We start from the raw sequence: 23,901 nt of genomic DNA, 5'->3' as shown, positions 1-23,901 counted from the left end.
AGAGAAAGAGGGGAAAATGGAAGGATGGCGAGAGAAAGAGGGAAAACAGATGGGAGGATGGCAGAGAAGAGGGAAAACAGATGGAGGATGGCAGAGAAAGAGGGAAAACGGAAGGATGGGGAGAGAAAGAGGGAAAACAGATGGGAGGATGGCAGAGAAAGAGGGGAAACGGAAGGATGGGGAGAGAAAGGAGGGAAAAACAGATGGGAGGATGCAGAGAAAGAGGGGAAACGGATGGATGGGGAGAGAAAGAGGGAAAACAGATGGCAGGATGGGGAGAAAGAGGGAAAATGGAAGGATGGGCGAGAGAAAGAGGGAAAACAGATGGGAGGATGCAGAAAGAGGGGAAACGGAAGGGATGGGGAGAGAAGAGGGAAAATGGAAGGATGGGGAGAGAAAAGAGGGAAAACAGATGGGAGGATGGCAGAGAAAGAGGGGAACGGAAGGATGGGGAGAGAAGAGGGAAAACAGATGGGAGGATGTGCAGAGAAAGAGGGGAAACGGATGGATGGGGAGAGAAAGAGGAAAACAGATGGCAGGATGGGGAGAAGAGGGAAAATGGAAGGATGGCGAGAGAAAGAGGGGAAAACAGATGGGAGGATGGCAGAGAAGAGGGGAAACGGAAGGATGGGGAGAGAAAGAGGGAAAACGGAAGGATGTGGAGAGAAAGAGGGAAAACAGATGGGAGGATGGCAGAGAAAAGAGGGGAAACGGATGGATGGGGAGAGAAGAGGGAAAACAGATGGCAGGATGGGGAGAAAGAGGGAAAATGGAAGGATGGCGAGAGAAAGAGGGAAACAGATGGGGAGGATGGCAGAGAAAGAGGGAAAAACGGAAGGATGGGGAGAGAAAGAGGGAAAACAGATGGGGAGGATGGCAGAGAAAGAGGGGAAACGGAAGGATGGGGAGAGAAAGAGAGAAAACAGATGGGAGGATGGCAGAGAAAGAGGGGAAACGGATGGATGGGGAGAGAAAGAGGGAAACAGATGGCAGGATGGGGAGAAAGAGGGAAAATGGAAGGATGGCGAGAGAAAGAGGGAAAACAGATGGGAGGATGGCAGAGAAAGAGGGGAAACGGAAGGATGGGGAGAGAAAGAGGGAAAACGGAAGGATGGGGAGAGAAAGAGGGAAAACAGATGGGAGGATGGCAGAGAAAGAGGGGAAACGGAAGGATGGGGAGAGAAAGAGGGAAAACAGATGGGAGGATGGCAGAGAAAGAGGGGAAACGGATGGATGGGGAGAGAAAGAGGAAAACAGATGGCAGGATGGGGAGAAAGAGGGAAAATGGAAGGATGGCGAGAGAAAGAGGGAAAACAGATGGGAGGATGGCAGAGAAAGAGGGAAATGGAAGGATGTGGAGAGAAAGAGGGAAAACAGATGGGAGGATGGCAAAGAAAGAGGGAAAATGGAAGGATGTGGAGAGAAAGAGGGAAGACGCTGGATGGAAGGGTAGGGAGAAAGAGGTGACACTGGATGGAAGGATGCAGAAAGAAAGAGGGGAGACTATTGGAAGGATGGGGAGAGAGAGAGGGGAGACACTGGAAGGATGGGGAGAGAAAGAGGAGAGCTGATGCATGGAAAGGGGGAGTAGTGAAAGATTGGAGAATAAGAGGAAGGGGCATGGGGAGAACAAGGGTGAGAAAAAGATGAAAAGCCATAAGTAGATGAAGGAAATTAAAGAATGGATAGTAAGAATGAATTAAATCTGGACACAGAGAGAGGCAGAAAAATATTGAAGAAAGCAAAGAAAAAGGAGAGAAAAATGACAAATGGCCAGGAAACCCTGACAGAAGAGTTAAGCGAAAACGAAGGAAAGCAGAATCTAGAGACTGGGAGCAACACAATGAGAAAAAGTAAATGGCCATACAACAAAGGTAAAGAAAATAATTTTATTAGGATAAAGTAATATGGTGTTAATAAAGTTTCAGAGACCAATACTTCCTTCCTTAGGTCAGGAGAGGATACCGTAACAGCATTATACTGACCTGAGGCAGGAGGTTTTGGCCTCTGAAAGCTCACTGAAAAGGATTAGGCTATTAAATAAATTGTCTGAAATCGGATGCACTGAAAAGCAGCACTTTACCCTGTGTGACAAATGCATCTGAGTGTGACTACATTTTGCTGGGGGGGGGGGGGGGGGGGGGGTAGAGAGAAAATTTTGTGCCCACCCACTTTGGGTTCAGGCCCACCCAAAATTGGCAGTCTGGCTAAGCCACTGATTTGTAGGTGAGAAGGAGAAGCTATGGAATGTTGCCACTCTGAGATTCTGCATGGAATCTTGTCACTCTTTAGGATTCCAGAATCTTGCTATTCTTTGGGGTTCTACATGGAATGTTGCTACTCTTTGAGATTCTGCATTGAATCTTGTCACTCTTTAGGATTCCAGAATCTTGCTATTCTTTGGGGTTCTACATGGAATGTTGCTACTCTTTGAGATTCTGCATTGAATCTTGTCACTCTTTAGGATTCCAGAATCCTGCTATTCTTTGGGGTTCTACATGGAATGTTGCTACTCTTTGAGATTCTACATGGAATCTTGTCACTCTTTAGGATTCCAGAATCCTGCTATTCTTTGGGGTTCTACATGGAATGTTGCCATGATTTGGGTTTCTGCCAGGTACTTGTGACCTGGCTTGGCCACTGTTTGGAAAACAGGATACTGGGCTAGATGGACCATTGGTCTGATGTAGTATGGCTACTCTTTTATGTTCTTAGGTAAGAAACTTGTTGGAAGAGGTATAGAAGTTAATTTGTTTAGCCCCAGCAACCCAAAAAAGGTCTGCTGCCCCTGTACTGTGCACAATGGGAAAAATCATGCTGAAATTTGTTATTGGTGTTTCAAGTGCGACAGGGTGTTGCCCCTGAGTGCTCAGTTTGCAGTCTTATTGTCCTTCTCCGGCGTTACTGTCTCAAAACCAAAATTTGTTGGTCATTCCATCTTTTTATCTGCTATATTTGGAGGAAATTTGTAGTTGAGGTTTTTTTTTAATTGCTGGTCTTCATTTGTGAAATTCGTTACCGTTGGTTATGCGCCAGTCGGCATCTATCCTCCAGTTCAAGAAATAGCTAAAAACCTGACTATTTTCAACGGTATTTGGCTGATGTGGGTTCTGAGTGTTTAGAGTTTGTGATTTGTAAGATTGTGCGTTGTTTGTGGAGTGTTTATTTAAATGAATGTTTTATTGTACCTTGCCTAGATATTTGGATAGGTGGGTTATAAATGTAAACTAACTAACTAAATAAATAAATAAAAAAAAAACAAAATCTACACATATTGTTTCCCTTTTCTGAGCTATCTGTCCCCCAGACTTGTGATGTGATGTGATTTGTTCCTTGCATACCGCTAACTCCCTCTGGACAGAGGTTCAAAGCGGTTTATCAAGCTGAAGGCAAAAACACAAATGAAACAAAGAAAATAAAAAAAAATGTAAACAAAAATGAGATTTAAGACATAAATTGTTTAAACAAATACGTCTTTAACCGTTTCCTAAAAGAATGATAACTAGGAGATCCACGTAATCCTGAGGAAGAGAGAAAGCCAGAATTGCAGTGCCTGAAAGCAAAAGGACATTTCCAAAACTGAATACCAATAAAAGAAGGGAGTAACAGGCGAAATAGTAACATAGTAAATGACGGCAGATAAAGAAAGACCTGAACGGTCTGCCCAACAAGATAAACTCATTTATATATATACCCGAGTTTGATTTCTCCTTGCCATTCTCAGGGCAGAGACCATAGAAGTCTGCCCAGCACTTTTCTTGTACTAAAAGTTCTGAAGCGAACATCAAAGCCCCTTAAAATTTACACTCCAGCCCATCCATATCTATTCAGTCATGATCAGGGCGTAGACCATAGAAGTCTGCCCATAATTGGTTTTGCTTCCCAATTACCGGTGTCGCCACCTAATCTCTGCTAAGATTCCGTGGATCCATTCTTTCTAAACAGGATTCCTTTGTGTCTATCCCACGCATGTTTGAATTCTGTTACCATTTTCATCTCCACCACCTCCTGCAGGAGGGCATTCCCTATATCCACCACCCTCTCCGTGAAAAAATAGTTCCTGACATTACTCCTGAATCTGCCCCCCTTCAGTTTCAATTCGTGTCCTCTAGGAAATGGATCCCTAACTTTCAACAATCCACAAGCAAGAGGAAATCAAATCAAATCAATTCTTGTATGCTGCTAATATCCTCTTTCAAGGGTTCAGTGCGGTTTACATTCTAGGTAAATCAAAATCAGATAATGTTAGTGAGAGGTATGAGAACAATTAGAAACCATTGGTTTAATGCATAATACCAAAACCAAGCTCTTCAAAAAGGCCTACCCCAACGACCCTACGCAAACCTCCTCACCCAAAGCACAACATGACGAATGATCGTACTGGACAACACACAACCTTCATCCCTTCGGACCCCCACATATACCTCATTCGATCACTATACAACTTTGTATTTGTTATCAACCGACTGGGCAAATGCCTAACAGTACTATGTAAGCCACATTGAGCCTGCAAATAGGTGGGAAAATGTGGGATACAAATGCAACAAATAAATCAATAATGGATGATACTAGGAGGTAGAAGATTGTTGGATTGTTATGAAGCCGTCTTTGGGAAGAGAAAGGTTTTTAGCCTCTTCCTGAAGCTAAGGTAGCTGATTTCGTCTGATGGCAATAGGTAGAGATATTCTTGTGTAACAATACTTGGTAGGTATATTTTCTTGGTCTGAAAGGACAAGGTTCACCTAGGGCTGCCTGCCAGGTAATTTATTTAGATATTTGAAAGGGGGGGGGGGGTTGGTTGGGAGGCGGGGATAGTGCTGGGCAGACTTATACGGTCTGTGCCCTGAAAATGACCCATACAAATCAAGGTAAGGTATACACAAAAAGTAGCACATATGAGTTTATCTTGTTGGGCAGACTGGATGGACCGTGCAGGTCTTTTTCTGCCGTCATCTACTATGTTACTATGTACTTTTCGAAACAGAGAAGCTAGATTACCAAACAAACGCCACATCCCTTTATCACCAGAGCCTAGAGTGAATCCTTTGAGACATGTTAGGATCAGCTTATTTCTCTCTGCCCACTGATGCATGGTATAAATATTTCACTCCCTCTCTGGCAGTGCTGAGCTGCAAAGGCTCTAGATGCAAGATTCGGATCCTGTTTCTCCATCATAACAGCACTGTGGTAAGTCACTGGATCCCACAGTTAGAATAGTTAAAAAATGTTGCTATGCTCATCTTTTCAATAACTATAATATTAGAAAAGGACACCATAAAATATAGAAAGAAAAATACAACACAAGACAAATATTTTTATTGCTATATATGCATAAAGGAATCCTGTGCAGAAGGAATGGATCCTCAGAAGCTTAGCCAAAATTGGGTGGCGGAGCAGGTGGGGGAAGAGAGGCTGGTGGTTGGGAGGCGAGAATAGTAGAGGGCAGACTTATACGGTCTGTGCCAGAGCCGGTGATGGGAGGCGGGACTGGTGGTTGGGAGGCAGGAAATACTGCTGGGCAGACTTGTATGGTCTGTGCCCTGAAAAGGACAGGTACAAATTCAAGGTAAGGTATACACATATGAGTTTGTCTTGTTGGGCAAACTGGATGGACCATGCAGGTCTTTTTCTGCCGTCATCTACTATGTTACTATTACTCATGTTATTTATTTATTTCTTTATTTATGGTTCACTTCTACCCTACATTTCCCACCAATGCAGGCACAATGTGGCTTCCATGAATTACAAAAGTAGAGAGATACAACACATGTTATTAAAATTACGTCTTCACGTATGACACATCACAGTCAGTGTGGGTTGGTTTTCTCTCTATTAATTTAGGTTCTACCTAATGACCTGGGAACCATAGAGTTACTGGTGTAAAATGGTAAACTGTTCCAAGTAGGATAGTTTTTTTTTTTTTTTGCAAAACTGATGGGATTATGTCTTTTAAATTTAAAATTTCTGAGTTTTTTTGGGAGCCAATCAGTATTGCTCCAAGAGTTCCTATCATAATTAGCAATAACATGGATTTTCTTTCCTTCAAAGTCTTTCTACTTCAATTTGTAAATTATGGCATTTTGTTATCTTTTCAGCTGGTTTTCAACATATTGTACTATCTATCACCAAATCTATAAAGCATACTGTATATGTTTTCTCTTTTCCCTGACTGTGATGACAGGAGTGTTGTATTCCAAGTGACTGTTAATTTATATTTTAAAGCCCCACAAAAATCCAAGGGAACGGTACAGTATAGGGGATGAAGTGCTTCAGTGTGTGAAGGAAGAGCGGGACTTGGGGGTGATTGTGTCTGATGACTTTAAAGCTTTAAAACAGGTAGAAAAAGCAACGGCCAAAGCCAGAAGGATGCTTGGGTGCATAAAGAGAGGCATGACCAGCAGGAAAAAGGAGGTGATAGTGCCGTTGTATAAGTCTCTGGTGAGGCCTCATTTGGAGTACTGCGTGCAATTCTGGAGACCGCACCTACGGAAAGATATAAACAGGATGGAGTCGGTCCAGAGGGTGGCTACGAAATTAATAAGTGGTCTTGAATGCAAAAATTATAGGGACAGGCTTATGAACCTTAACCTGTATACTCTGGAAGAGAGGAGGGAGAGAGGAGACATGATAAATGCCCTTGAGATATTTAAACGTTTCTATGTACAGGAAGAGAACCTTTTTCAAATGAAGGAGAGCTCTGGAATGAGGGGGCAAATGACAAAGTTAAGAGGGAATAGGCTTAGGAGTAACCTAAGGTAGTATTATTTCACAGAAAGGGTGGTGGAGGCGTGGAATGACCTCCCGGTGGAGCTGGTGGAGTCGAGGACTGTTCCAGAATTTAAAACGGCATGGGATAAGCATGTGGGATCGCTTAGGAACAGGAAGACCCCCCAGAAATGGCTTGAGCGGTGATAACCTGGCAGTAATCGGGCATCACCACATGCTGCCTGGTTAGCGCAGGAGCCCTTAGCGCCACCTCAATGGGTGGCGGTAAGGGCTCCCCATTGCATGGCCATGCCGTAAGAGTTCTTTTACCACATGGCCATGTGTGCCTGCGGTCTTTTTACCCACTGTGGTATAAAGGGTCCTGGCACCGGGAAAAACAGCCCCACAACTAGCCCAAGGCCTTTTTCCCCACAGTTTGGTAAAAAAAAAGGGCCCCTCAATGATTTTGCTCCAACAATGACAAAATAGCCAAACAAAAAAATGAACGTTCCTGGAAATAGCACTGGAAATGACATGAAACATACGATTTCAAGCTGCCTATTACGATTGGGGGTACAAATCTAGAAAAATGTAAGCGGAGTATTGCTTTGCAAATTACAAAACTTGCATAAAATACTTACTTTTCTTTGTTGTCTCCAAGAGAATATTGTCAGAATGCGGGCAATATGAGATGATTTTTGAAAGTAATTTTCCCACTAGTTAAAAGTATATGTATAAGTTTCACTGCATCTGCCTGATTCTATAAAAGGCACTAAAAATTGTGTGCGTAAATTAAGGCGAGGCCCAATTATTACCAACAACTGGCTTTTTAACAATCAGTTATTGACACTAATTAGATTTAATTGGAACTAACGTGCGTAATTTAGGTGCAGGATCCATGCCTAAAATGGGAGGGTCATAGGTGTTTCAGGGCAGGTTGGGGTGTGGTTTTGAGTTATATGCATTATTATAGAATAAGGGGGTTCCACACGTTTTCACTGGTGGCACCTAAATTTACATGCGACCTCTCTGCGTATATGTTATTCTATCAACCACGCCAAACTTTAGGCATGGCTTATAGAATACCACTTAAGCACGATTCATCCAGAGGGATTTTTTAGGCAAATTCTGGACTTTAGACAGCCCTATCCTGAAGTATTTTCCTTTCAGCTCTTGCCTTTCTTCAGTTGTAGCACAGAATGGGCTACATTTAGGTAACATAGAGGGGGATAATAGAATGGGGGCACCCATTTCTAAGGGTGGGGCAACTCGTATTATCGAAACGAAAGATGGACGACCATCTTTTGTTTCGATAATACAGTCGGGGACGACCAAATCATGAAATTTAGGTCGACCTTAGAGATGGTCGTCCCCAGTTTTTGGCGATAATGGAAAACGAGGACGCCCATCTCAGAAAAGACCAAATCCAAGCCATTTGGTTGTGGGAGGAGCCAGCATTCGTAGTGCACTGGTCCCCCTGACATGCCAGGACACCAACCGGGCACCCTATGGGGCACTGCAGTGGACTTCACAAATTGCTCCCAGGTACATAGCTCCCTTACCTTGGGTGCTGAGCCCCCCAACCCCCCTCCCCCAGGTCCACCTGCCTGAAGTACACTGCACCCACTACAACTTCCCCAGGGACCTGTATAGCGATGGACCTGAGTATGGCATTTGAGGCTGGCAAAAAAGTATTTTTAAACTTGCTTTTGACGGTGGGAGGGGTTAGTGACCACTGGGGGAGTGAGGGGAGGTCATCCCCAATTCCCTCTGGTGGTCATCTGGTCAGTTTGGGCACCTTTTTGAAGCTTGATCGCAAGAAAAAATGGACCACGTAAAGTCGGCCAAGTGCTCGTCAGGGACGCCCTTCTTTTTTCATTATTAGCCGAGGATGCCCATCTGTTAACCACGCCTCCGTCCTGCCTTCGGTACACTGCTGACACGCCCTCTTGAACTTTGGTCGTCCCCGCGACGTAAAGCAGTTGAGGACGCCGAAAATCAGCTTTCGATTATGCTGATTTGGGCGACCTTAGGAGAAGGACGCCCATTTCCCGATTTGTGTTGGAAGATGGGAGCCCCTTTTCTTCGAAAATAAGCAGGACAGTAACATAGTAAATGATGGCAGATAAAGACCTGTACAGTCCATCCAGTCTGCCCAACAAGATAAACTCATTTTACATGGTATATGATACTTTATAAGTATACCCGAGTTTGATTTATCCTTGCCTTTCTCAGGGCACAGAGTGTAGAAGTCTGCCCAGTACTGTTCTTGTACTAAGTTCTGAAGCTAACATCGAAGCCCCTTAAAATTTACACTCCAGCCCATCCCTATCTATTCAGTCATGATCAGGGCGTAGACCGTAGAAGTCTGCCCAGCTCCCGTTTTGTTTCCAGTTACCGGCATCGCCACCCAATCTCCACTAAGATTCCACGGAACCATTCCTTCTAAACAGGATTCCTTTGTGTTTATCCCACGCATGTTTGAATTCCATTACCATTTTCACCTCCACCACCTCCCGTGGGAGGGCATTCCACATATCCACCATCCTCTCCATGAAAAAATACTTCCTAACATTAGTCCTAAGTTTGCCCCCTTCATCCTCAATTCAGGTCCTCTAGTTCTACCGCCTTCCAGTCTCCAGAAAAGGTTTGTTTGCGGATTAATACCTTTCAAATATTTGAACGTCTGTATCATGTCACCCCTGTTTCTCCTTTCCTCCAAGGTATACATGTTCAGGTCAGCAAGTCTCTCCTCGTATGGTTTGCAACGCAAATCCCATACCATTTTCATAGCTTTTCTTTACACTGCTTCCAGTCTTTTTACATCTTTAGCAAGATATGGCCTCCAAAACTGAACACAGTACTCCAAGTGGGGCCTCACCAACGACTTGTAGAGGGGCATCAACATCTCCTTGCTTCTGCTGGTTATACCCCTCTCTACACAGCCTAGCATCCTTTTGGCCACAGCCGTCGCCTTGTCGCATTGTTTCTTCACCTTTAGATCCTCAGACACCAACACCCCAAGGCAGTGGCGTAGCCAGACAGCCAATTTTGGGTGGGCCTGAGCACAAAGTGGGTGGGCCCAAAATTTTCTCTCCCCCCCCCAGCACTTCCCAATTCAAAATATAAATACTTTAGCAGATGAGGATCCCCAATCTCTGTCAGCTGAAGGCCTCCAGTAAAGATGGCCAGAACTCCTCTCCACCAAGCCCAGTAGGCAGCAGCAACTCCTCGAGCCACTGATGCCAGCACCCCATACAATCTTAGTTGTCAGTGGCTCCAGGATGCTGCTCCCATCTGCCAAGCTCAGTAGAAGGCATCTCTGGCCAGCTTCAGAAGAGACCCCAGCTAGTAGGGCTTGGGAATCCCCACTAGCTACAGCAAGGGTCAGGGCTGCCGTTAGCCATGCTGGTGACCAGGGCAGAAAATAAAGCCCCTCCCCCAATTCCCTCTCCTCATCTGCCCTTAAAGTCACACTGACAGACCATCACAAATTACAGAACAAGGGATCACAAATTAGAAATAAAAATATATAGACAAAATTGAACTGGGAACCTCAGCATGTACTTCAACACTGGAGAAAAAAAACCCCAAACAAAACAAAAGCACATTTCCTTTTCTACTTAACACAATAAAAAGAAATCCGCTATGCACATTTCCCAAAGTTAACATATTCCATTTAAAATATTCAAAGTAAAATGATTTTCCTACCTTTATTGTCTGGACATTTTATTTTTACATCATGTTGGTTCCAATTTCTGTCTGTCTTCTGCTAATTCTTCAAGCGGCTGTCCATTTGTCATTTTTCTCCTGTCGTTTCATTTCCTCACTACACCTACCTCTGAAATATTGATCCTTCCATTTTAGCTCTTTCCTTTCTTTTTTTTTTTCTTTTCTGCCTCTGTACACTCAAATTTCATCCTCTTTCTAAATCTTTTCCTTCTTTTTACTTTTCAGATATCTATCACATTTCCATCTCCTTTCACCCACTAGCTCTCCTATTCCCCATCTCTCGCCTCAGCCTTCCATTCCCTTCCATCTTCGATCTATGCGCCATTACCATATTTCTACCCCCTGTGATCACTATTCTCTCATTTTTTCCTTGCCATCTCCACTCCCTGGGCCTCTCCCCCATGCTTTCCACCATTTCCAGTGTCTCCCTCCCTCCACCCTTCCAGCCCAGCATCTGTTCCCTCTTTCTACCCTGTAGCCTGATATTTCCCTATCCCTTTTACCTCCCACCACCAGCATCTTCCTGTCCCATCTCTCTCCCCTCCCCCATTGTCCAGCATTTTCCCTTTCTCTTCCCTAACATCCACTGTCTATCTTCTCTCCCTGGATCCATCTTCCCTCTTTCTCCCCTCCCTGGATCCATCTTCCCTCTTTCTCCCCTCCCCCACTTGTGCATATCTCCTTTCCTCTCTTCTTCTCCACCTTCATGTCCAACTTTTCTCCCTCTCCTTGCCTTGAGCCCCTGGTTTGACATCTCTCTCTACCCCCCCCCCCCACCTACCACCATCTCTCCATCCTTCCTTTCCCTCGCCTCAATGCCATGTTCAACATTTCCCCTCTCATCTCTCCCTTCCACTTCCATGTCCAACACGTTTTTTTCTCTCATGCCCTTTCCCTCCCTCTCCCCATCCCACCCATATCCAACATTTCTCCCTCTCTTTCCCCTTGCAGCATCTCTCTGTCCCTCCCCCCACCTAGCTCTACCCTGTCTCACTCCCTCATCCCAAAAGTGCTCCTGTCTCCCCCCCCCCCACACACAAACAAACAAACCAACCAACCACCCTCCAGCATGTGCTGCACGTTTTTTCCCTCCCTTTCCCCAGCCACCACTGGCACGCTGGCTGCAGGCCTTCTTTCTCCTCCCTCCCCCTCCCCCTTCGGGCAGCGCAGTCTAACACTACAGCAATGCTGCACCAGGTCCGTCCTTCCTACCGCTACGCTGCTGCCCTCCGGCTCCATCTTTGTTCTTCTGCTGCTTATCTGCAGCGGATCCGCTCGCTACCAGGCTGTCTGTATGCTGCCTGCGACTGCTTCCTCTGCGCTGGCCCCGCCCCCTTAGGCGGGGCCAGTGCATAGGAAGCAGTCGCAGGCAGCATACAGACAGCCTGGTAGCGCGCGGATCCGCTGCAGATAAGCAGCAGAAGAACAGACAAAGATGGAGCCGGAAGGGCAGCAGCGTAGCGGTAGGAAGGACGGACCTGGTGCAGCTTTGCTGTAGTGTTACACTGCGCTGCCCGAGGGGGGGGGGGAGGGAGGGAGGGAGGTGGAGGAAAGAAGGCCTGCAGCGTGCCGGCAGCAGATCAATTATTTTGGCCGCGGCGTCTCTCTCTGCACCGTTGCTGGGTGGGCCTGAGCCCAAAGTGGGTGGGCCCAGGCCCACCCGTGGCGATGCCCCTGCCCCAAGGTCTCTCTCCTGAGTCGAGCTTAGTAATCTCTCTCCTCCTATCCGGTATCTCTCTTTTGGGTTTCCGCACCCCAAGTGCATCACTCTGCACTTCTTGGCATTAAATTTTAACTACTTTGAAAACAAAAAACCTTCTAAACAAATTTGGGTCAATAGTGTTAAAGTGAAATCTGAAATATTTTTTCTTTTTTAATATGCAAATTAGTGCTCAGTCGGCGGGGCTAGTCCAGCAGGACTCTCTCGCATTATAGTACTGCTTTAAGAAGCCCAATAAAACATCATAGCACTCCAACCTCCCTTTCCTGATGTTATTACTACTCTAATGTTCTCAAGGTATTATGGGCTTATGTATTATGTTATGTATTATGTATTGAGAACATTAGAGTAGTAATAACATCAGGAAAGGGAGGTTGGAGTGCTATGATGTTTTATTGGGCTTCTTAAAGCAGTACTATAATGCGAGAGAGTCCTGCTGGACTAGCCCTGCCGACTGAGCACTAATTTGCATATTAAAAAAGAAAAAATATTTCAGATTTCACTTTAACGTTATTGACCCAAATTTGTTTTGAAGGTTTTTTGTTTTCAAAGTAGTGGACATAAGAAAAACCGAACGGATTTAGATTCCCAGGAGGATTTAACTAATTAAATTTTAACTGCCAGACCCTCGACCATTCTTCTAACATTCGGGGATCCCTTCTCATCGTTTCTACTCCTATTCTCCTGTTCCCAGAGGGATTATATTCTGTTTGTATCTGAGGCAATGGAGGGTTGAGCAATTTTCCCAAGATCATATGGAGTCATAACAGGATTCGAACCAGGCTTCCCTGGCTTTTAGGCTATTTCTCCACTGTGATTAGAGGATCTGCAGGAAAAGGGGACATCAGATGCCAATTATAATGAGACAAATTGTTGTTGAAATCAGAGATACATGTAGCTAGAATCTATAGTAATTGTTGTGCTGTGTTTATTTACAGGAACCAAGTTTCTGCCTGAGTAGCACAACGGCACCCAATGTGTCATGTCAGCTTTGAACAAGAGCACTGTTAATCCTTCTACATTCATCCTCACCGGCATTCCTGGACTGGAAGGTTTCCAGTGCTGGATATCCATCCCTTTCTGTTTCATGTACATTGTAGCCCTGTTCGGAAACTGTACCATCCTCTTTATCATAAGAACAGAGACAAGTCTTCATGAGCCCATGTACTTTTTCCTTTCTATGTTAGCTGCCACCGATCTCATTCTGTCCTCTTCCACGTTGCCGAAAATGCTGGCTATATTCTGGTTTAATGCCGGAGAAATCGGTTTCAATGCTTGCCTGATCCAAATGTTCTTTATTCATTCTTTTACAGCAATGGAATCGGGATTCTTTTTGGCCATGGCTTTTGACCGCTACATTGCGATCTGCGACCCCTTAAGACATTCAACGATCTTAACCAGTCCAGTCATTGGCAAGATTGGCTTGATGGTTGTGTTCAGGGCTGTTATCTTCTTCTCGCCTCATCCTTTTCTGGTCAAGAAACTGTCATACTGCCAAACTAACGTGATCCACCACACCTACTGTGAATTCATGGCTGTCATGAAGCTTGCATGCGAGGACACTTTCACTAGCAAGGCTTACAGTCTAACTGTGGCATCTTTGATAGGAGCCTTTGATCTTCTCTCCACTGCCACATCATATGTTTTCATCCTTCGGTCAGTCTTAAGACTTCCATCCAAGGAAGCAAGCCTCAAAGCTTTCAGCACATGTAGTTCTCACATTTGTGTGATTCTGGTATTTTACTCTACAGCTGTTTTCACATTTCTAACACATAGATTTGGGCCTAATGTTGCACCTCAAATTCATATCACAGTGGCAAACATCTACCTCCTTGTGCCCCCCATGTTAAATCCAATCATTTACGGAGTGAGGACCAAAAAAATTCGACAAAGAGTATTTAAGATGCTCTACTACAAAACCATATAAAGACAGTGGACTATTTTATGTATTCAATGAAACCATTACAACTATTTTATAGATCATGATTTTCCGAAGCCAAATTCTGATTGATGGAACAGAATGGTTCTGTGATCTCAACCAATTTAGATTGTGAGCCCACATGGGCCAGAGAAATATCCAGTGTACCTGAATGTAATTCACCTTGAGCTACTACTGAAAAAGGTGTGAGCAAAATCCAAATAAATAAACATTCCAATTCCCAGCAGAAGCACTGGTATGGCTATCTTTTAATAATGTTTTTATCTCCCCATATTTATATACCCCCACCCCATATGGCATATAACATAACATAACTCTTTGTCTCTTTGCGGATGATACTAAAATCTGCAACAGGGTGGACACCCTGGAGGGTGTGAATGACATGAGGAAGGACCTAGCGAAGCTGGAGGAATGGACCTATATTTGGCAACTAAGGTTTAATCCCAAAAAATTCAGGGTCATGCACTTGGGTCGCAAAAATCCGAGGGAACGGTACAGTATAGGGGGTGTAGTGCTTCAGTGTACAAAGGAAGAGTTGGACTTGGGGGTGATTATGTCTGATGACCTTAAAGCTTCCAAACAGGTAGAAAAAGTGACGGTCAAAGCCAGAAGGATGCTTGGGGGCATAAAGAGAGGCATGACCAGCAAGAAAAAGGAGGTGATAGTGTCGTTGTATAAGTCTCTAGTGAGGCCCCATTTGGAGTACTCCGTGCAGTTCTGGAGACCGCACCTACAGAAAGATATAAACAGGATGGAGTTGGTCCAGAGGGCGGCTACAAAATTAGTAAGTGCTCTTGATTGCAAAAATTATAGGGACATGCTTATGAACCTCAACATGTATACGCTGGAAGAGAGGAGGGAGAGAGGAGACATGAGGAGGGAGAGAGGAGACATGATAGAAACGTTTAAATAGCTCAAGGGCATTTATGTACAGGAAGAGAGCCTTTTCCAAATGAAGGAGAGCTCTGAAATGAGGGGGATATGACAAAGATAAGAGGAAATAGGTTTAGGAGTAACCTAAGGAAGTATTATTTCGCAGAAAGGGTGGTGGAGGCGTGGAATGGCCTCCCGGTGGAGGTGGTGGAGTCGAGGACTGTTCCAGAATTTAAAAAGGCATGGGATAAGCAGGTGGGATCGATTAGGAACAGGAAGAATTAGGGGCTACAGAGGATGGGCAGACTGGATGGGTCATATGGCCTTTATCTGCCGTCATGTTTCTATGTTTCTATAACAATTTATCTTATATTCCGCAATATACCTTGTGGTTCTTTGTGGATAACAATCAGAAAAAAACAACTGGCTATAACCAGGAATTACCAAATCACATAAAAACAATACATTATATAAAATCTAAATTGTAATGATAGCTTGATATGGAAGACAAATCTAACCCTTCTCTATTAAAAATTTTCAGAATAAACATATTTTAATTTGACATCTAAAATTCCTATAGCCACTGGCAGTTAATAACATGCAGGAAATTTCCCTACCAAGTTTTGCAGCCTGGAAGATTGAAATGTTTTGTCAAATAATAAGGTGACAACCCGTATAATACCTTGTATAATAAAAAAAATAATTCTTCCAGGCATAGGAAGTCAGTGAGTTTTAATATAAAATACCAAAATTCTATCAGGCTTTTTCAATGAATAAATCCAACGTAAGGCTATATTTTGAACTGTTTGTAATTTTTTCATTAATTGAGAGGAGTAACCCAGATATATTATATTACACTAATCCAAAAGCCTCAACAGTAGTACCTACACAATTAAACAAAATTGTTTTTTCTTGAAATATTTACAAATGTGTCGAAAGTTTTGCATAAGTATAAATGCCTGTTGGATCAACATATTGACTTGTGGTGGTAAGGAAAGTTTAGAATCTAAATATATACCCTAAATTTTTACAGTTAAAGAACATTGATATTCTTGTTGATTTATTATAATATTTGTTTCATTAAGGACAGAAGACCTCACAGGCCAAGAGGGCAGGAAAGAAGACTGCTTGGACACTTACTCTCAAAGCCGCTCCTTTGACTGGCAAGAATTGCTGCCCTGGATTGAGAACCTTATCTTTGCAGAGTGCTCAAACACAACAAAGGGAGTTGAAATAGAATATTCTATGGCCAGCCTTCACATGACATCTTTGTAATCAAATAAACCCCAGCATACACCTGCTCTTGATTTACCTGGCCTTTCCAATTTGCCTCAGGCACGATATATCACAGAAAAACTCATACTTCCAAGAAATCTTGTAATAACCAAGTTTAATTACTCAATAACAAGGTTTTATAATTTTGGAATACATAAAAGAATGAATTTCATATATTTTCTTTGCATAAGCCTTTTGGATGGATGAGAGTCCTACAATGCCCGAAGACATGTAGTGTGATTTAACATAATTAGACAAACAGTAAGCATCATGAATGAAGGATAATTTGTATCATGGAAGAGTAAAATGGCATGAGATTCTATTTATTATGAAAAAGATTCAACTGAGATTGATGTGATGATTGACAGAGAGAGAGGCCAATCAATACTTCTTTGGTTTGGCTATTGAGTAAAATATGTGTTATGGGAATAACAGTGCTTTGATGACACTTTAGGAAAAGCTAAAAATAGTGAGACTGATTTTCAGACCATGGGCGTTAGACTGGCTAACTCCCTTGGTTGGCGCTAAGCCTAGATTTTCAATGCTGGGCCATTTCTGATGACCGGCATTGAATATCTGGTTTATTTTTGGCCAGTATAAAGATAACCATCTAAGCCTATATTCAGTGCTAGCTGGTTATCTTTAAACCAGCCAAAGATATCCCATGTTTTTACGTGGCCAAATATGGCCACTGAAATGACTTTCATAATCAGCAACCAGTTATATCGGGTGATATAAGCTGGTTTTCTGGGATTTAACCAGCCAGGTGCTGATCTTGGCTGGTCAAATGCCACTAAATATGGGGGGGGGGGGGGGGGGGGGGGGGGGGGTGTACAATTTGTTTCTGAGTTAGTTATTTTTTCAAGTCAAGAACTTTCACTTTTGAATGAACCTTTTCCATACTTGTCTTAATTTTGAACCCCATCATCCAGTGATCACTGGATGCCAGATGATCACTCACTATAACATCAGAACACTTTCCTTATTCACTCTCCCCAGTATGGCCCCATGCCACGTGAGCTCCATTATCAACCTCTAGAATGGTTCTCTCTGTAGAAAATTCAGGATCTCCCTACTTCCAGAAAACACTTCAACAGGGGTGATCCAATAAACATCTGGCATATTAAAATCAACTGTTAATAGTACTTCCCCCTTTCATAGCGTGGATAACTTGGAAAATTAACTAATCCATGGTGGTACTTTTTTAAATGCTGACTTCCGTGGGCAGAATTGAGCCTGATAATCAATAACATAGTAACATAGTAGATGATGGCAGAAAAAGACCTGCACGGTCCATCCAGTCTGCCCAACAAGACAACTCGTGTGCTACTTTTTGTGTATACCCTACTTTGATTTGTACCTATGCTCTTCAGGGCACAGACTGTATAAGTCTGCCCAGCACTATCCCCGTCTCCCAACCACCAGCCCCGCCTCCCAACCACCGGCTCTGGCACAGACCGTATAAGTCTGCCCAGCACTATCCCTGCCTCCCAACCTCCAGTCCCGCCTCCCACCACTGGCTCTGGCACAGACCGTATAAGTCTGCCCCGCACTATCCCCGCCTCCCAACCTTATCCCCGCCTCCCAACCTATCCCCGCCTCCCAACCTTATCCCCGCCTCCTAACCAGTCAATGCCAGACTACAGAAGTTATCAAACACAGTGTAAATATGAGCACTCATTTAGGAATTCCATAACATTAGGCAACTCTAGAAAGCAGTTCAACTGACCATTTCTTGTTGTAGTTAGCTTTAGTCTGGAGATACGTTCCCACAAGCCTTGTAGCAGCTACACTGAGAGATATCCCTCTGTATATTACGAAAACAAGGTAGAACACAATCCAGCTTATAATCGAAACTTTTCGCCGGCGATCGTCCAACACAAATCGGGAGATCGCCGGCGATTTCGCAAAAGCGGTAAGGTTATCAATAGAAATCAAACAAAATAAAACATGGAAAATAAAATAAGATGATTCCTTTTTTATTGGACATAACTTAATACATTTCTTGATTAGCTTTCGAAGGTTGCCCATCTTCCTCAGATCGGAAATAAGCAAATGTGCTAGCTGACAGTGTATATAAGTGAAAACATTCAAGCATTACTATGACAGTCTGACAGGGTGGGAGGAGGGGGGTGGGTAGGAAGTATGCATGGGGACATCAAAGCATATCATTGATATTCTAACAGGATGGGTGTGGATAGGTGAGGGGAGGGTGATCAACAGAGACATACAGCTTTATGGTTTATAATGGGCTAGGAACCCCAGATCCTTGTTAAGTCCTTTCTGTTGGGTGTTAAAATATTCAATCATTCTGACTTCAAAGGTCTTACGTTCTTGTATGGTTTTAAAGTTACCTTTCAGGATTCTCACTGTGAAGTCACTGGTACAGTGTCCTGGTCCTGTAAAATGTTGACCAACAGACTCACGAGAGTCCTGGATAAGGATCTTATTTTTTACAGTCAAACACCGCGGTACCCTGAGGCAGTACTTCGAAACTTTGGCCGGAGTTGGGCTGTGGTTGGTGTCCATTGACTGTTTAAAGCTAAGTATCGATTAGTGAATTTTCACACGATATATGGCAGTTTTTTGAGCATGAGAGTTATATTTAAAAGATTTTTGAGCATATTTAGCCATATTTAAAGAGGTTTTTGCCCATGATGATTTAGGGGACCTCCTATGTTGATATAATCAACGATAGAGTGTTCCTCTAGATTTTGAGGCTTTTCCTCTAATTTAGGAATACATACACCAGATATTGAATATAGCTGATTTCAACCCCTTCTTCCACCTCAATCTCACTGTTTTTCCTCCTTTGAAGTCCACTCTATCCGCCTTTTCTCTCCTCTGCCTCTTCGAATAGCGGTCATTTATCGTCCCCCTGATAAGTCCCTTTCATCCTTTCTCAGTGACTTTGACGCCTGGCTTGCCTTCTTCCATGATCCTTCCTCCCCCTCTCTCATCCTTGGTGACTTTAATATTCCTGCTAATGATCCTTCCAACTCTTATATTTCCAAGTTACTCGCTTTAACGTCCTCCTTTAATCTCCAACTATGCTCCACCTCCCCCACTCATCAAAATGGTCACTGTCTTGATCTCATCTTCTCCTCCAACTGTTCACCTTCTAGTTTCCTTGCCTCTGATCATCCCTCCTCTGATCACCATCTTATAACTTTCACACTTAAATCTCCTCCCTCCCAGTCCCGTCCTATCCTATCTAATTTATCTAGGAATCTTCACGATATTGACCCTTCATCTCTATCCTCCCATGTTTCAAACCTCCTCTCTACTGTGGCACCATCCACGTCTGTCAACGAGGCTGTTTCTTCTTACAACAATACTCTATCCTCTGCCTTAGACACTCTTGCACCTTTGATGACCCGCCCTGTAAGGCGTACAAAACCCCAACCTTGGCTGACTTCTAATATCCGCTACCTACGTTCCTGTTCCCGCTCCGCCGAATGCCTCTGGTGGAAATCTCGGGCCCTTGCTGATTTCTTACACTTTAAGTTCATGCTGACCTCCTTCCAATCTGCTCTTTTATGTGCCAAACAGGATTATTATATCCAACTGACCAACTCTCTTGGCTCTAATCCTCGACTTCTCTTCACCACATTGAACTCTCTCCTCAAGGTGCCCCCTCCCCCAACTCCCCCTTCATTATCTCCTCAGACCCTTGCTGAATTCTTTCACAACAAGGTTCAAAAGATAAACCTTGCTTTCTCTACCTCACCAGCTCTCCCTCCACTAGTCCGTTCCCCTCTCTCTCCTTCCCCTCATTCCCTTTCCTCCTTTCCTGAAGTTACTATTGAGGAAACTACACTTCTCCTTTCTTCCTCAAAATGTACCACCTGTTCCTCTGATCCCATTCCCACCCACCTTCTTAATGCCATCTCTCCTACTCTTATTCCTTTTATCTGTCACATTCTCAACCTCTCACTTTCCACTGCGACTGTCCCTGCTGCTTTTAAACATGCTGTGGTCACACCTCTCCTTAAGAAGCCTTCACTTGACCCTACTTGTCCCTCTAATTACCGACCCATCTCCCTCCTTCCTTTTCTCTCCAAATTACTTGAGCATGCTGTTCACAGCCGCTGCCTTGATTTTCTCTCCTCACATGCTATTCTTGACCCATTACAATGTGGTTTTCGCCCTCTCTACTCAACCGAAACTGCGCTTACTAAAGTCTCCAATGACCTATTAGTGGCTAAATCCAGAGGTCAATATTCCATTCTCATTCTTCTTGATCTTTCCGCTGCTTTTGACACTGTCGATCACAGCATACTTTTCGATACCCTGTCCTCATTTGGATTCCAGGGCTCTGTCCTTTCCTGGTTCTCTTCCTACCTCTCCCTCCGCACCTTTAGTGTTCACTCTGGTGGATCCTCTTCTACTTCTATCCCTCTGCCTGTCGGCGTACCTCAGGGTTCTGTTCTTGGTCCCCTCCTCTTTTCTATCTACACTTCTTCCCTTGGTTCATTAATCTCATCCCATGGCTTTTCCTACCATCTCTATGCTGATGACTCCCAAATCTACCTTTCTACCCCTGATATCTCACCTTGCATCCAAACCAAAGTTTCAGCGTGCTTGTCTGACATTGCTGCCTGGATGTCTCAACGCCACCTGAAATTAAATATGACCAAACCGAGCTTCTCATTTCCCCCCCCAAACCCACCTCCCCGCTCCCCCCGTTTTCTATTTCTGTTGATGGCTCTCTCATTCTCCCTGTCTCCTCAGCTCGAAACCTTGGGGTCATCTTTGACTCTTCTCTCTCCTTCTCTGCTCATATCCAGCAGACCGCCAAGACCTGTCGTTTCTTTCTTTACAACATCCATAAAATCCGCCCCTTTCTTTCCGAGCACTCTACCAAAACCCTCATCCACACCCTTGTCACCTCTCGTTTAGACTACTGCAATCTGCTTCTTGCTGGCCTCCCACTTAGTCACCTCTCCCCTCTCCAGTCGGTTCAAAACTCTGCTGCCCGTCTCATCTTCCGCCAGGGTCGCTTTACTCATACTACCCCTCTCCTCAAGACCCTTCACTGGCTCCCTATCCATTTTCGCATCCTGTTCAAACTTCTTCTACTAACCTATAAATGTATTCACTCTGCTGCTCCCCAGTATCTCTCCACACTCGTCCTTCCCTACACCCCTTCCCGTGCACTCCGCTCCATGGATAAATCCTTCTTATCTGTTCCCTTCTCCACTACTGCCAACTCCAGACTCCGCGCCTTCTGTCTCGCTGCACCCTACGCCTGGAATAAACTTCCTGAGCCCCTACGTCTTGCCCCGTCCTTGGCCACCTTTAAATCTAGACTGAAAGCCCACCTCTTTAACATTGCTTTTGACTCGTAACCACTTGTAACAACTCGCCTCCACCTACCCTCCTCTCTTCCTTCCCGTTCACATTAATTGATTTGATTTGCTTACTTTAGTTATTTTTTGTCTATTAGATTGTAAGCTCTTTGAGCAGGGACTGTCTTTCTTCTATGTTTGTGCAGCGCTGCGTATGCCTTGTAGCGCTATAGAAATGCTAAATAGTAGTAGTAGTAGTAGTCGTTTTCTTAGTACTTTTTCATATCCTTGTTTGCTCTTCATTATGTTTTAGAGTTTCTCCAATATAGCATCCTTCGTTACATTTTTTACACTGAATGATATATACCACATTGGAAGATGAGCAAGTGAAAGATCCCTTTATGTTGAATATCTTTCCTTTGTGGATGACTTTGGGGTCCTGTGAAATATTTTGGCATAGTTTGCAACTGGATAAATTACAGGGAAGTGTGCCCTTCTGTTCCTTTTCAGTCTGTGAAGGAAGTTTACTTCTGATTAGCTTGTGTTTTAAATTGGGTGGCTGTCGGAAGGCCAGTACTGGTGGGGATGGGAATATCTCTTTCAGTAATTCATCCTCCTGGAGTATAGGTTGTAGATCTCTTATGATTTTCCTCAGTTTTTCCAGCTCTGGATTGTATGTCACTACAAAGGGAATTCTGTCTGTGGATTTTTTCTCCTTGTACTGTAGCAGATTTTCCCTGGGTGTTTTGAGGGAGGAGGCAATATTCTTGGAGATTATTTTGGGGTTGTAGCCCTTCTGTTAGAAAGATTCAGTCAGGCTTTTAAGGTGTCTGTCTCTGTCCCCTGGGTCAGAGCAGATACGGTGGTATCTTGTGGCTTGGCTGTAAATGATGGATCTTTTTGTATGTGAAGGATGGAAGCTGGAGTTGTGGAGGTAGCTGCATCTGTCTGTGGGTTTCTTGTATATAGATCTTTGTATACAGCCATCACTGATTGAGACCGTGGTGTCCAAAAAATTGACTTTTTCTGGGGGGTAGCCAATTTTGAATCTGATTGTAGGATGGTATGTATTGAAGGCAGAATAAAATTGTTTCAGAGTTTCTTCACCCTCCGTCCAAATCATAAAAATGTCATCGATGTACCGGTAGTACTTTAGAGGTTTGGTCTGGTGTGTATTCAGAAATGTCTCTTCCAGCTCAGCCATAAAAAGGTTGGCATATTGGGGTGCTGTCCTGGTGCCCATCGCAGTGCCCATTATTTGCAGATAGATATCATTGTTAAAGTGGAAGTAGTTGTGAGTTAAAATGAATTTGATTAATTTTGTAATAGTTTCTGGTGAGTATTGATGGTCCAGTGTGGATTTTTTTAGGAGTCTTCCACATGCAGCTATGCCATCCGCATGTGGAATGTTGCTGTATAGTGTATAGTGTATAGCTTTTTGCAAAAGCGGCAAAAAGCGTATAATCGAAAGCTGACTTTTTAACAGCATCGCCGCTTTCCCTTCGAATCACTGGCGAAAGTTCAAAGGGCGTGTCGCCGGCGAAGCGAAGGCGGGACATGGGCGGGCATGGGTGTGGCTACCAGATAGCTGGCTTTCGAGGATAATGGAAAAATAAAACCCGGCGATAATCAGCATTTCGCCGGGTTTACTTGGTCCTTTTATTTTCTCGACCAAGCCTCAAAAAGATGCCCCAACTGACCAGATGACCACTGGAGGGAATAGGGAATGACCTCCCTGTACTCCCCCAGTGGTCACCAAACCCCTCCCACACAAAAAATAAAATAAAAAGAAACACCTTTTTTGCCAGCCTGTATGCCAGCCTCAAATGTAATATCCAGCACCCTGACAGCAGTATGCAGGTCCCTAGAACAGTGTTTGGTGGGTGCAGTGCACTTCAGGCAGGCGGACCCATGCCCACCCCCCCCTACCTGTTACACTTGTGGTGGTAAATGTGAGCCCTCCAACCCCCCCCCCAAAACCCACTGTACCCACATGTAGGTGCCCCCCTTCATCCCTAAGGGCTATGGTTGTGGTGTATAGTTGTGGGGAATGGATTTTGGGGAGCTCAGCACACAAGGTAAGGGAGCTATGTACCTGGGATTAATTTTTGAAGTCCACTGCAGTGCCCCCTAGGGTGCCTGGTTGGTGTTCTGGCATGTGAGGGGGACCAGTGCACTACAAATGCTGGCTCCTCCCACGGCCAAATGCCTTGGATTTCGCCGGGTTTGAGATCGCCGTCAGTTTTTTCCATTATTGCGGAAAAACACACCCGGCGATGTCAAACCCGGTGAAATCCAAGGCATTTTGCCGGGCCAAACCGTATTATCGAAAAAAAAGATGGCCGGCCATCTTTTTCGAAAATACG

At 44.2% G+C, this 23,901-nt stretch overlaps 1 protein-coding gene across 2 annotated transcripts; it reads left to right on the top strand.

Annotated features, from left to right (window-relative positions):
• Positions 1-7,206: 7,206 nt before the first annotated feature.
• LOC115468328 (olfactory receptor 52R1-like) lies at positions 7,207-14,084 on the top strand. Of its 2 annotated transcripts, XM_030199967.1 has the most exons (2): positions 7,207-7,253; positions 13,169-14,084. In XM_030199967.1, the coding sequence occupies exons 1-2, from the start codon at positions 7,207-7,209 to the stop codon at positions 14,082-14,084; spliced, it is 963 nt and encodes a 320-aa protein (XP_030055827.1). The 2 variants fall into 2 exon arrangements, with proteins under 2 accessions (XP_030055827.1, XP_030055828.1); XM_030199968.1 differs by lacking the exon at positions 7,207-7,253 and having other exon boundaries at positions 13,140-14,084.
• The last annotated feature ends 9,817 nt before the right edge of the window (positions 14,085-23,901 follow it).

The sequence above is a fragment of the Microcaecilia unicolor genome, chromosome 4 (genome assembly GCF_901765095.1).
Source record: "Microcaecilia unicolor chromosome 4, aMicUni1.1, whole genome shotgun sequence".
Classification (NCBI taxonomy): Eukaryota; Metazoa; Chordata; class Amphibia; order Gymnophiona; family Siphonopidae; genus Microcaecilia; species Microcaecilia unicolor.
Note: the sequence above shows the minus strand (reverse complement) of the source record. Positions and strands in the feature narration are given on the sequence as shown.